Here is an 11,753-nt window from a genome sequence, read left to right on the forward strand (position 1 = left end):
TCTAATATGGTCATACATTTGGCAGGAGGTTAGGAAGTGTTAGGAAGTTTCCACCTCATTTTGTGGGCAGTGAGCACATCGCTTGTCTTGTCTTGAGAGCCAGGTCTGTCTACAGTGGCCTTTCTCAATAGCAAGGCTATGCTCACTGAGTCTGTACATAGTCAAAGCTTTCCTTCAGTTTGGGTCAGTCACAGTGGTCTCTCTCCTACTCTTTATGTGTGAGAGGTAGAGGAAGAGTTACTCATGAAGAGGGAGGGAGGGAGGGAGAGAGAGAGAGAGAGAGAGAGAGAGAGAGAGAGAGAGAGAGAGAGAGAGAGAGAGAGAGAGAGAGAGAGAGAGAGAGAGAGAGAGAGAGAGAGAGAGAGAGAGAGAGGGGAAAGAGGAATGAGGTTATGTCTTCTTCCCATAACCTCTCCAGGTCTGACTTCTGACCTTTCACATTTCATCACCCCCCCCCCCCCCCCCCCAGACACCAATCAGTATGGCCTCTATGGAAAAACACGAGCAGAGGAGGACGCTAAACTATTCCTGAGAGAGAAAGAACACCTGGAGAGAGAGAGGGATGGGATACGGACCACTCTGCTGACACTGAGACAAGAGAGGAGAGAGGTGAAGGAGAGATTTAAGACTGCTACAGGTAAGAGGGAAAGAGCACACACATACACACACATACACAAACATACAGACGCATACACACACATACACATACACATACACACAAACCCTTTGGAAACAAAACACGTTTTATAAGGAGGATGGGATCCACCCAAATCATTTGGGTTCCTATATCATTTAACAAACTTATAAGGCTGCGTTGAGACAATGACTTATCAATGACTCAATCCCAGCTCAGACAATCCCTACCATTGTGTCGCTGAGTTGTCATAATTCTTCAGCAAATGTACATTATCCCAGGGGGATTGGCAGACACAATGTAAGTAACCTAATGTATGTCTCTCTAACTGCGCTGAATGCCTCTGCTGATCCTACAGCAATTTTACGCAGTAATCATGTACCTATGAACCAGAGTTATACTATGTTCACTGTGTGCAGCTCACCCTGCATTATCAGCTCAAACATAAATAACAGGAGCATGTCTACTTCTGCTAAGCTTCCCATTTAAGCAATGAAAACAATCAAGCATCTCAGAAAAGTGCTAAAAATAGCCCACGCTAACATGTGTAGCCTAAGAAACTAGGTTAATGAAATCAATAAATTGCTTTTAACAGATGATATTCATATTCTGACTATCTCTGAAACTCAGTTAGATAATACTTTTGATGATACAGTGGTAGCAATACATGGTTATAATACAGAAAAGCCAATGGTGGAGGTGTTGATTGTTTATATTCAGAGCCACATTCCTGTAAAGCTTAGAGAGGATCTAATATTAAATACTGTTGAAGTAATATGGCTACAGGTCCATTCTTGTGGGAAACTGCTATAGACCACCAAGTGCCAACAGTCAGTATCTGGATAATATGTGTGAGCTACTTGTTAATGTACGTGATATCAACAGAGAGGTATACTTTCTGGGGGATTTAAATATTGACTGGCTTCCATCAAGCTGCCCACTCAATAGTCTCTGGTCTGTGCTGTGAAATGAGGAGCAACCAGATGCTGCTCTTGACAAATTAATACAATTGCTTATTTAAGTTTCTAATAAGCATGCAGACATTAAAAACATTACTTTAAAAACTATTAAATCCCTCTAGATTGATGAGGAATTGAAAAATGGTATGATTGAGAGGGATGAGGTATAAGGGCACAAGGCGAGACCCAAATGCAGACACAGGAGGCAGATGGTTGAGCTCCGATATTTATTATCATATAATGGGTAGGCAAAAGGCAGGTCGAGGTCAGGACAGGCAGGGGTTCAGTCATCAGGTCCGAGTCCAAACAGTACAAAGGGATAGGCAGGCTCGAGGTCAGGACAGACAGAGGGGTCAAGCAGGCCGGTTCGGAGTCAGGACAGGCAAGGGTCAAAACCAGGACGGGTAGGAATAAACATAAATAGACTGGGGAAAAATAGGAGCTAGGAAAAACGTTGGTTGACTTGGCAAAACAAGACCAACTGGCACAGAGAGACAGGAAACAAGGGGATAAATACACCGGGGATAATAATCGACACCTGGAGGTGGGTGGAGACAAGCACAAGGACAGATGAAACAGATCAGGGTGTGGCATGAGGCAAAAGCAATGGCAAATAAGTCTGGCTGCACAACCGATTGGTAAACGTACTGCAAATTGAGAAATCATGTGACTAAACTGAATAAAAATAAGAATAAACTATATTATGAAACAAAGATACATTATATAAAGACTGATAATAAAAAGCCTTGGAGCACCTTAAATTACATTTTGGGCAACAAGACAAACTCAGCTCCATCATTCATTGAATCAGATGGCTCAATTATCCCAAAACCCACTGATATTGCCAATTACTTTCATGATTTTTTCATTGGCAAGATTAGCAAACTTATACATGACATGCCAGAAACAAACGCTGACACTATGTAACGGTTTTCATGTGGTGAAGGAGAGTCGGACCAAACTGCAGCGTGTATATTGCGATCCATGTTTAATCACACAAGTAACACGAATCCTAAACACAAACTCTACAAAACAATAAACATAGTGAAAACCGAAACAGCCTTAACTGGTGCAAACTAACACAGACTAAGGACATCAAGATAATCACCCACAATACAACCAAAGAATATGGCTGCCTAAATATTGTTCCCAATCAGAGACAACGATAAGCACCTGCCTCTGATTGAGAACCACTCCAGACAGCCATAGACTTTGCTAGATAACCCCACTAGCTACAATCCCAAATACATACACACCAAAACCCCAAGACAAAACACACCACAATACAAAAACTCCATGCCACACCCTGGCCTGACCCAATACATGAAGAAAAACACAAACTACTTAGACCAGGGCGTGACACACTACACATCCAGGTATAACTAATCAAATTAGGAAAGACAAGCATTGTCATTTTTTATTCCATAAAGTAAGTGTGGAAGAGGTAAAAAAAAGAAGATTGTTGTCTATCAACAATGACAATGTAATTACTTCGCCACCATGGCCTATTTATTTCCTTAATAACATACCTCATTTGCACTCACTGTATATAGACTTTTTGTTTTCTTTTGTTCTACTGTATTATTGACCGTATGTTTTGTTTATTCCATGTGTAACTCTGTGTTGTTGTATGTGTCAAATACGCTTTATCTTGGCCAGGTCGCAGTTGCAAATGAGAACTTGTTCTCAACTAGCCTACCTGGTTAAATAAAGGTGTTCTCAACTAGCCTACCTGGTTAAATAAAGGTGTTCTCAACTAGCCTACCTGGTTAAATAAAGGTGAAATAAAAATAAATAAAAAACAAGCCACTGGGGTCTGACAACTTGGATGGAAAATTACTGAGGATAATAGCAGACGATATTGCCATTCCTATTTGCCATATCTTCAATCTAAGTCTGCTAGAAAGTGTGTGCCCTCAGGCCAGGAGGGAAGCAAAAGTCCTTCCGCTAAAATCACACTTAAAAAAGTGCTGCAGTTAGTTCTAAATATTTCAAAAACAAAATGCATTGTATTTTTTAAACCTTTATTTAATTAGGCAAGTCGGTTAAGAACAAATTCTTATTAACATTGACGGCCTAGGAACAGTGGGTTAACTACCTTGTTCAGGGGCAGAATGACAGACTTTTACCGTGTCAGCTCAGGGATTCCATCGAGCAACCTTTTGGTTACTGGCCCAATGCTCTAACCACTAGGCTGGAGTGGGTATAGGGTGTTAGGTAGGGTGGAGGTGATATGGTCCTTGACTAGTCTCTCAAAGCACTTCATGATGACGGAATTGAGTGCTACGGGGGCGATAGTCGTTTAGCTCAGTTACCTTAGCTTTCTTTGGAACAGGAACAATGGTGGCCCTCTTGAAGCATGTGGGAATAGTAGACTGGGATAGGGATTGATTGAATATATCTGTAAACACACCAGCCAGTTGGTCTGCGCATGCTCTGAGGAGGCGGCAAAGGATACCGCCTGGGCCGGCAGCCTTGCGAAGGTTAACACGTTTAAATGTTTTACTCACATTGGCTGTGGTGAAGGAGTCTGCAGGTTTTGGTAGCGGGCCGTGTCAGTGGCACTGTATTGTCGTCAAAGCGAGCGACACCATAGTACCTTCCAAACTCATCATTAAGCTCGAGACCCTGGGTCTCGACCCCGCCCTGTGCAACTGGGTCCTGGACTTTCTGACGGGCCGCCCCCAAGTGGTGAGGGTAGGAAACGACATCTCCATCCTCAACACTGGGGCCCCACAAGGGTGCGTTCTCAGCCCTCTCCTGTACTCCCTGTTCACCCATGACTGCATGGCCATGCACGCCTCCAACTCAATCATCACGTTTGCAGACGACGCTACAGTGGTAGGCTTGATTACCAACAACGACGAGGCGGCCTACAGGGAGGAGGTGAGGGCCCTCAGAAACAGCAGAGGGAGCATCCCTATCCACATCGATGGGACAGTAGTGGAGAAGTTGGAAGGTTTTAAGTTCCTCGGCGTACACATCACAGACAAACTGAAATTGTCCACCCACACAGACAGCGTCGTGAAGAAGTCGCAACAGCACCTCTTCAACCTCAGGAGGCTGAAGAAATTTGGCTTGTCACCAAAAAAACACAAACTTTTACAGATGCACAATCGAGTACATCCTGTTGGGCTGTATCACCGCAACTGCGGTACCAGAGGGTAGTGAGGTCTGCACAACGCATCACCGGGGCCAAACTACCTGCCCTCGAAGACACCTACACTACCCGATGTCACAGGAAGGCCAAAAAGATCATCAAGGACAACAACCACCCGAGCCACTGCCTGTCCACCCCGTTATCATCCAGAAGGCGAGGTCAGTACAGGTGCATCAAAGCTGGGACGGAGAAACTGAAAAACAGCTTCTATCTCAAGGCCATCAGACTGCTTAACAGCCATCACTAACATTGAGTGGCTGCTGCCAACACACTGACTCAACTCCAGCCACTTTAATAATAAAAAATTGGATGTAATAAATGTATCACTAGTCACTTTAAACTATGCCACTTTATATAATGTTTGCATACCCTACATTACTCTTCTCATATGTATATACTGTACTTTATACCATCTACTGCATCTTGCCTATGTCATTCGGCCATCGCTCATCCATATATTTCTATGTACATATTCTTATTCATTCCTTTACACTTGTGTGTATAAGGTAGTAGTTGTGAAATTGTTAGATTACTTACTTGTTAGATATTACTGCATGGTCGGAACTGGAAGCACAAGCATTTCACTACACTCGCATTAACATCTGCATGTGACCAATAACATTTCATTTAATTTGATTTACCTGCCGACCCAAATTTGAATTTGGGACAAATCATTCCCTAAACCCTAAATCTCAGCTAAATCTTGTATTGAATAATTTGGAATTTAAGCAAATTGAGGTTACTAAACTGCTCGGAGTAACCCTGGATTGTAAACTGTCATGGTCAAAACTTGTTGATAGTGCAATAGCTAAGATGGTGAAAAGTCTGTCCATAATAAAGCACTGCTCTGCCTTTGTCACACCTGGACTACTGTTCAGTTGTGTGGTCAGGTGCCGCAGAGGGACCTCTGAACATTTTAATTGGCTATAAGAGCATGGCTGGCCCTTAAATGTACATTTGAAGTTGGAAGTTTACATACATCTTAGCCAAATACATTTCAACTCAGTTTTTCACAATTACTGACATTTAGTCATAGTAAATGTTCCCTGCCTTAGGTAAGTTAGGATCACCACTTTATTTTAAGAATGTGAAATGTCAGAATAATAGTGGAGAGAATGATTTATTTCATCACATTTCAGTGGGTCAGATGTGTACATACACTCAATCAGTATTTGGTAGCATTGCCTTTAAATTGTTTAACTTGGGTCAAATGTTTTGGGTAGCCTTCCACAAGCTTTCCACAATAAGTTGGGTGAATTTTGGCCCATTGCCCCTGACAGAGCTGGTGTAACTGATTCAGGTTTGTAGGCCTCCTTGCTCGCACACGCTTTTTCATTTCTGCCCACAAATCTTCTATAGAATTGAGCTCAGGGCTTTGTGATGCCCACTCCAATACCTTGACTTTGTTGTCCTTAAGCCATTTTGCCACAACTTTGGATGTATGCTTGGGGTCATTGTCCATTTGGAAGACCCATTTGCGACCAAGCTTTAACTTCCTGACTGATGTCTTGAGATGTTGCTTCAATATATCCACATCATTTTCCTACCTCATGATTCCATCTATTTTGTGAAGTGCACCAGTCCCTGCTGGAGCAAAGCACCTCCACAACATAATGCTGCCACCCCCGTGCTTCACTGTTGTGATGGTGGCCAAACAGTTCTATTTTTGTTTCATCAGACCAGAGGACATTTCTCCAAAAAGTACAATCTTTGTCCCCGTGTGCAGTTGCAATCCCTAGTCTGTTTTTTTATGGCAGTTTTGGAGCAGTGGCTTCTTCCTTGCTGAGCGGCCTTTCAGGTTATGTCGATATAGAACTCATTTTACTGTGGATATAGATACTTTGTACCTGTTTCCTCCAGCATCTTCACAAGGTCCTTTGCTGTTGTTCTGGGATTGATTTGCACTTTTCACACAAAAGTATGTTCATCTCTAGGAGACAGAACATGTCTCCTTGTTGAGCGGTATGACGGCTGTGTGGTGTTTATACTTGCGTACTATTGTTTGTATAGATGAATGTGGTACCTTCAGGGGTTTGGAAATTGCTCCCAAGGATGAACCAGACTTGACTTAGTCTTGGCTGATTTATTTTGGTTTTCCCATGATGTCAAGTAAAGAGGCACTGAGTTTGAAGGTAGGCTTTGAAATACATCCACAGGTACACCTCCAATTGACTCAAATGATGTCAATTAGCCTATCAGAAGCTTCTAAAGCCATGACATCATTTTCTGGAATTTTCCAAGCTCTTTAAAGGCACAGTCAACTTAGTGTATGTAAACTTCTGACCACTGGAATTGGGATATAGTGGATTATAAGTGAAATCATCTGTCTGTAAACAATTGTTGGAAACATTTCTTGTCATGCACAAAGTACATGTCCTAACCGACTTGCCAAAACTATAGTTTGCTAACAAGAAATTTGTGGAGGGTTGAAAAACGATTTTGAATGACTCCAATCTAAGTGTATGTAAATGTCCAACTGTACATGGAGAGCTAGCATTAATAATATGCAGGTAAATCTCTCATGGCTCAAAGTGGGAGAGAGATAGACTTCATCACTACTCGTTTTTGTAAGAGGTGTTGACAAGCTGAATGCACCTAGCTGCCTGTTTAAACTACTAGCACACAGCTCAGACATCCATGCATATCCCACAAGACATGCCACAAGAGGGCTCTACACAGTCCCCAAGTCCAGAACAGACTATGGGAGGTGGACATGGAAGTCTATTCCACATCAGGTAACTGATGCAAGCACCTAGAATCAGATTACACATTATGGAACAGCAGGGACTGTGAAGACACACACACAGACACATATGTAATATTGTTGATATCAAACATTTTGTATTGTTGATATGTAATATGATGTACTGTTTTATATGATGTACTGTTTTATATGATGTACTGTTTTATATGATGTACTGTTTTATATGTAATGTAAGTGCCTTTTTTACCTTTATTTAACCAGGCAAGTCAGTTAAGAACAAATTCTTATTTTCAATGACGGCCTAGGAACAGTGGGTTAACTGGTCTAGGAACAGTGGGTTAACTGGTCTAGGAACAGTGGGTTAACTGGTCTCGGAACAGTGGGTTAACTGGTCTAGGAACAGTGGGTTACTAGTCCAACACTCTAACCACTTGGCTACCCTGCCACCCCTTAATATGTTTAGACCCAGGAAGAGTAGCTGCTGCCTTGGCAACAGCGACTGGTGATCCCTGATAAATACAACAACACACAAAACAGATATGCACAAAACTCTTTAATATAATCTCAGTAGGCTACAGCACTTAATGCACCCACAAAATACTAAAAAAAGATCACCAGCAACGCACTAGCACTGCCTACTGGCAGAACTATACAGGGGCTCCCTAATCAATTTTCTCTGTGTTCCTGGATCAGAGGAGCAGAAGGGCTCCTTGAGTGAGCGTGTGTCCCAGCTAGAGGAGACGTGCCGGGGGAAGGAGAGTGAGAGGGTGGACCTGGAGCTCCGGCTCACCCAGGTTAAAGACAACCTGAAGAAGAGCCTAGCAGGAGGGGCTCTGGGGGCACCTGGGGAGAGCAAACCCTCCAGCAAGGTACAACACACACATACAGTATATATCTGCAGACACACACATAGACCCACCAGCAAATGTATTTCTTTTTTAACTAAACATGTCAGTTAAGAATTTTTTTTTATATACAATGACAGTTTACACAGGTCAAACCCAGACAACACTGGCCAATTGTGCACCTCACTATGGACTCCCAATCACAGCTGGTTGTGATACAACCTGGATTTGAACCAGGGTGCCTTTAGTGATGCCTCTAGCACTGAGATGCCTTAGAGCACCGCGTCACTCAAGAGTGATCACTGATTCTAACGATTTGAATGTGTGTGTGTCTCAGGTGTATAGCAGGCCCTACTATTCTGAGTCTATACCTGTCAGCTGTGTCTCTGCGGTCCGTGTGAAACATCCTGTCTACTCAACATCTAAAAGAACAGTCATGCAGAAAGCCAAGGTAAGGACGAAAGACACACGCACACACACACACACACAGTTTATCTGTGTCCCAAATTGTGCACCTTAGAGGGACGCAGCTCCACAGTCTGTCACTGTGAGCCAGTTCCATCACCAGGGTCTAATGGTGTCCCAGCAGTTAGTGTGAGGAAAACTCACAGAAAATACACAGCGTGTGTGTGTGCATGTGTGTGTGTGTGTATAACACACAAAAATATTAAACTGTTGATTTTCATTGCAGGAATGGGAGTCAAAGAAATGCACCTAAGGCATAACGATGTTAAGGAAAGATTGGATATGATTGGAGGAATATCAGAGAGAGGATGTGTCTTTCAGATTGTTGTAGAGATTTGGACGAAATGGAATATTTGAGCCAGTGTACAGAAAGGATATTAAATTATACCTTAATAAATGACAAAGGGACAACGAGAGATTTAAGGTGAGAATGTTGCATAGAACTGGAATGGAAGACAATGGAGATGGAAGAAAAACACAGTGATTTACTGTATGTGATGTGCTTTAAAGGGATGCTTCCAGATTTTGTAAATTAAGACTTTTCCTAGCTCCATGTCACTGGAACTTCTTCTGTAGACTTCCAGTCAGTGCATTTAAGCCGCAAAAATGGCTCCAGAACCGCCCTTCAAACTTTCTTCAAACTACACACAGAGACATACAATTGGTATCCATGAGTTCATCTGACTCTGGGTAAGTAGAAAAAAGGGCTTAATTGCCAAAATCTAAAACTATCCCTTTAACATTGTTTTCTCCCTTTGCCTTATCACCTCTATCTGTACAGACAGAAGCATCACCTCTATCTGTACAGACAGAAGCATCTCCTCTATCTGTACAGACAGAAGCATCACCTCTATCTGTACAGACAGAAGTATCACCTCTATCTGTACAGACAGAAGCATCACCTTTATCTGTACAGACAGAAGCATCACCTTTATCTGTACAGACAGAAGCATCACCTTTATCTGTACAGACAGAAGCATCACCTCTATCTGTACAGACAGAAGCATCACCTTAACTGTACAGACAGAAGCATCACCTCTATCTGTACAGACAGAAGCATCACCTTTATCTGTACAGACAGAAGCATCACCTCTATCTGTACAGACAGAAGCATCACCTTAACTGTACAGACAGAAGCATCACCTCTATCTGTACAGACAGAAGCATCACCTCTATCTGTACAGACAGAAGCATCACCTCTATCTGTACAGACAGAAGCATCACCTCAATCTGTACAGACAGAAGCATCACCTCTATCTGTACAGACAGAAGCATCACCTCTATCTGTACAGACAGAAGTATCATCTCTATCTGTACAGACAGAAGCATGGCCTTTATCTGTACAGACAGAAGCATCACCTTTATCTGTACAGACAGAAGCATCACCTCTATCTGTACAGACAGACGCATCACCTTTATCTGTACAGACAGAAGCATCACCTCTATCTGTACAGACAGAAGCATCACCTTTATCTGTACAGACAGAAGCATCACCTCTATCTGTACAGACAGAAGCATCACCTTTATCTGTACAGACAGAAGCATCTCCTCTATCTGTACAGACAGAAGCATCAACTCAATCTGTACAGACAGAAGCATCACCTCTATCTATACAGACAGAAGCATCACCTCTATCTGTACAGACAGAAGCATCACCTCTATCTGTACAGACAGAAACCATACCTACTGTTTTGTCTATAGGATGATTTTTACACTGCACAATGTTCATTTTACCCTCAAATTGAGATGTACTTTATAAACAGTATGATGACAAATAAAATTGTGATAATAATAAATATTATCTGAATGATGTATACTAGTGTCAATACTTATCTACAGGAATTCACACCGCTGATAAGACAGTACCTACAGTGCCTTTGGAAAGTATTCAGACTCCTGGACTTTTTCCACTCTTTGTTAAGTTACAGCCTTATGATGACAAAGCAAAAACAAGTTTTTCGAATTTAAGTACATATTCAGACCCTTTACTCAGTACTTTGTTGAAGCACTTTTGGCAGAGATTACAGCCACAAGTCTTCTTGGTATGACGCTACAAGCTTGGCACACCTGTATTTGGGGAGTTTCTCCCATTCGTCTCTGCAGATCCTCTCAAACTCTGTCAGGTTAGATGGGAAGCGTTGCTGCACAGCTATTTTCAGGTCTCTCTAGAGATGTTCGATCGGGTTCAAGTCCAGGCTCTGGCTGGGCCACTCAAGGACATTCAGAGACTTGTCCCGAAGCCACTCCTGCGTTGTCTTGGCTGTGTGCTAAGCTTCGTTGTCCTGTTGGAAGGTGAACGTTCAACACAATCTGATGTTCTGAGCGCTCTGGAGCAGGTTTTCATCAAGGATCTCTCTGTACTTTGCTCCATTCATCTTTGACTCGATCCTGAATAGTCTCCCAGTCCCTGCCGCTGAAAAACATCCCCACAGCATGGTGCTGCCACCACCATGCTTCACCGTAGGGGTGGTGCCAGGTTTCCTCCTGAATGGAAGAAAGTCCCTGCAGCAATGTTCCAACACCTAGTGGAAAGCCTTCCCAGAGGAGTGGAGGCTGTAATAGCAGCAAAGGGGGGACCAACTCCATATTAACGCCCATGATTTTGGAATGAGATGTTCGATGAGCAGGTGTCCACATACTTTTAATCATGTAGTGTACATCAGTGGCAGATGAAGCCTTTGTCTCTGAAGAACAATAGTCCCACCATTTGATTCAGAAAGGTATTACACCTACTCTACGTTAGGCTTACATGCTGACTAGACCGGGTGCATGTTGATTTTGTCCACTCACACCAGACACCATCAGGACACGCAGGTTGAAATATCAAAACAAACCCCAAACCATCTATATTAATTTGGGGACAGGTCGAAAAGCGTTAAACGTGTACGGCAATTTAGCTGTTATTGTTGTTATTTGACCTGAAATGCACAAGGTCCTCTCCTCTTACATTTAATCCACAGATAAAAGGTAAATATAGTTTCTAACA

At 42.6% G+C, this 11,753-nt stretch overlaps 1 protein-coding gene across 3 annotated transcripts in view; it reads left to right on the top strand.

Annotated features, from left to right (window-relative positions):
- Positions 1-9,522, top strand: part of LOC124011316 (actin filament-associated protein 1-like 1) — a 111,100-nt gene extending 101,578 nt beyond the window's left edge. For all 3 annotated transcript variants that reach the window (XM_046324561.1, XM_046324560.1, XM_046324562.1), the window contains exons 15-18: positions 470-637; positions 8,151-8,326; positions 8,640-8,753; positions 8,994-9,522. In XM_046324561.1, coding sequence (XP_046180517.1) covers positions 470-637; positions 8,151-8,326; positions 8,640-8,753; positions 8,994-9,020 — 485 coding nt within the window. In that variant the 3' untranslated portion in view covers positions 9,021-9,522. The remainder of the gene's footprint in view (positions 1-469; positions 638-8,150; positions 8,327-8,639; positions 8,754-8,993) is intronic.
- Positions 9,523-11,753: the final 2,231 nt, after the last annotated feature.

This window comes from Oncorhynchus gorbuscha, linkage group LG23 (genome assembly GCF_021184085.1).
Source record: "Oncorhynchus gorbuscha isolate QuinsamMale2020 ecotype Even-year linkage group LG23, OgorEven_v1.0, whole genome shotgun sequence".
Lineage (NCBI taxonomy): Eukaryota > Metazoa > Chordata > Actinopteri > Salmoniformes > Salmonidae > Oncorhynchus > Oncorhynchus gorbuscha.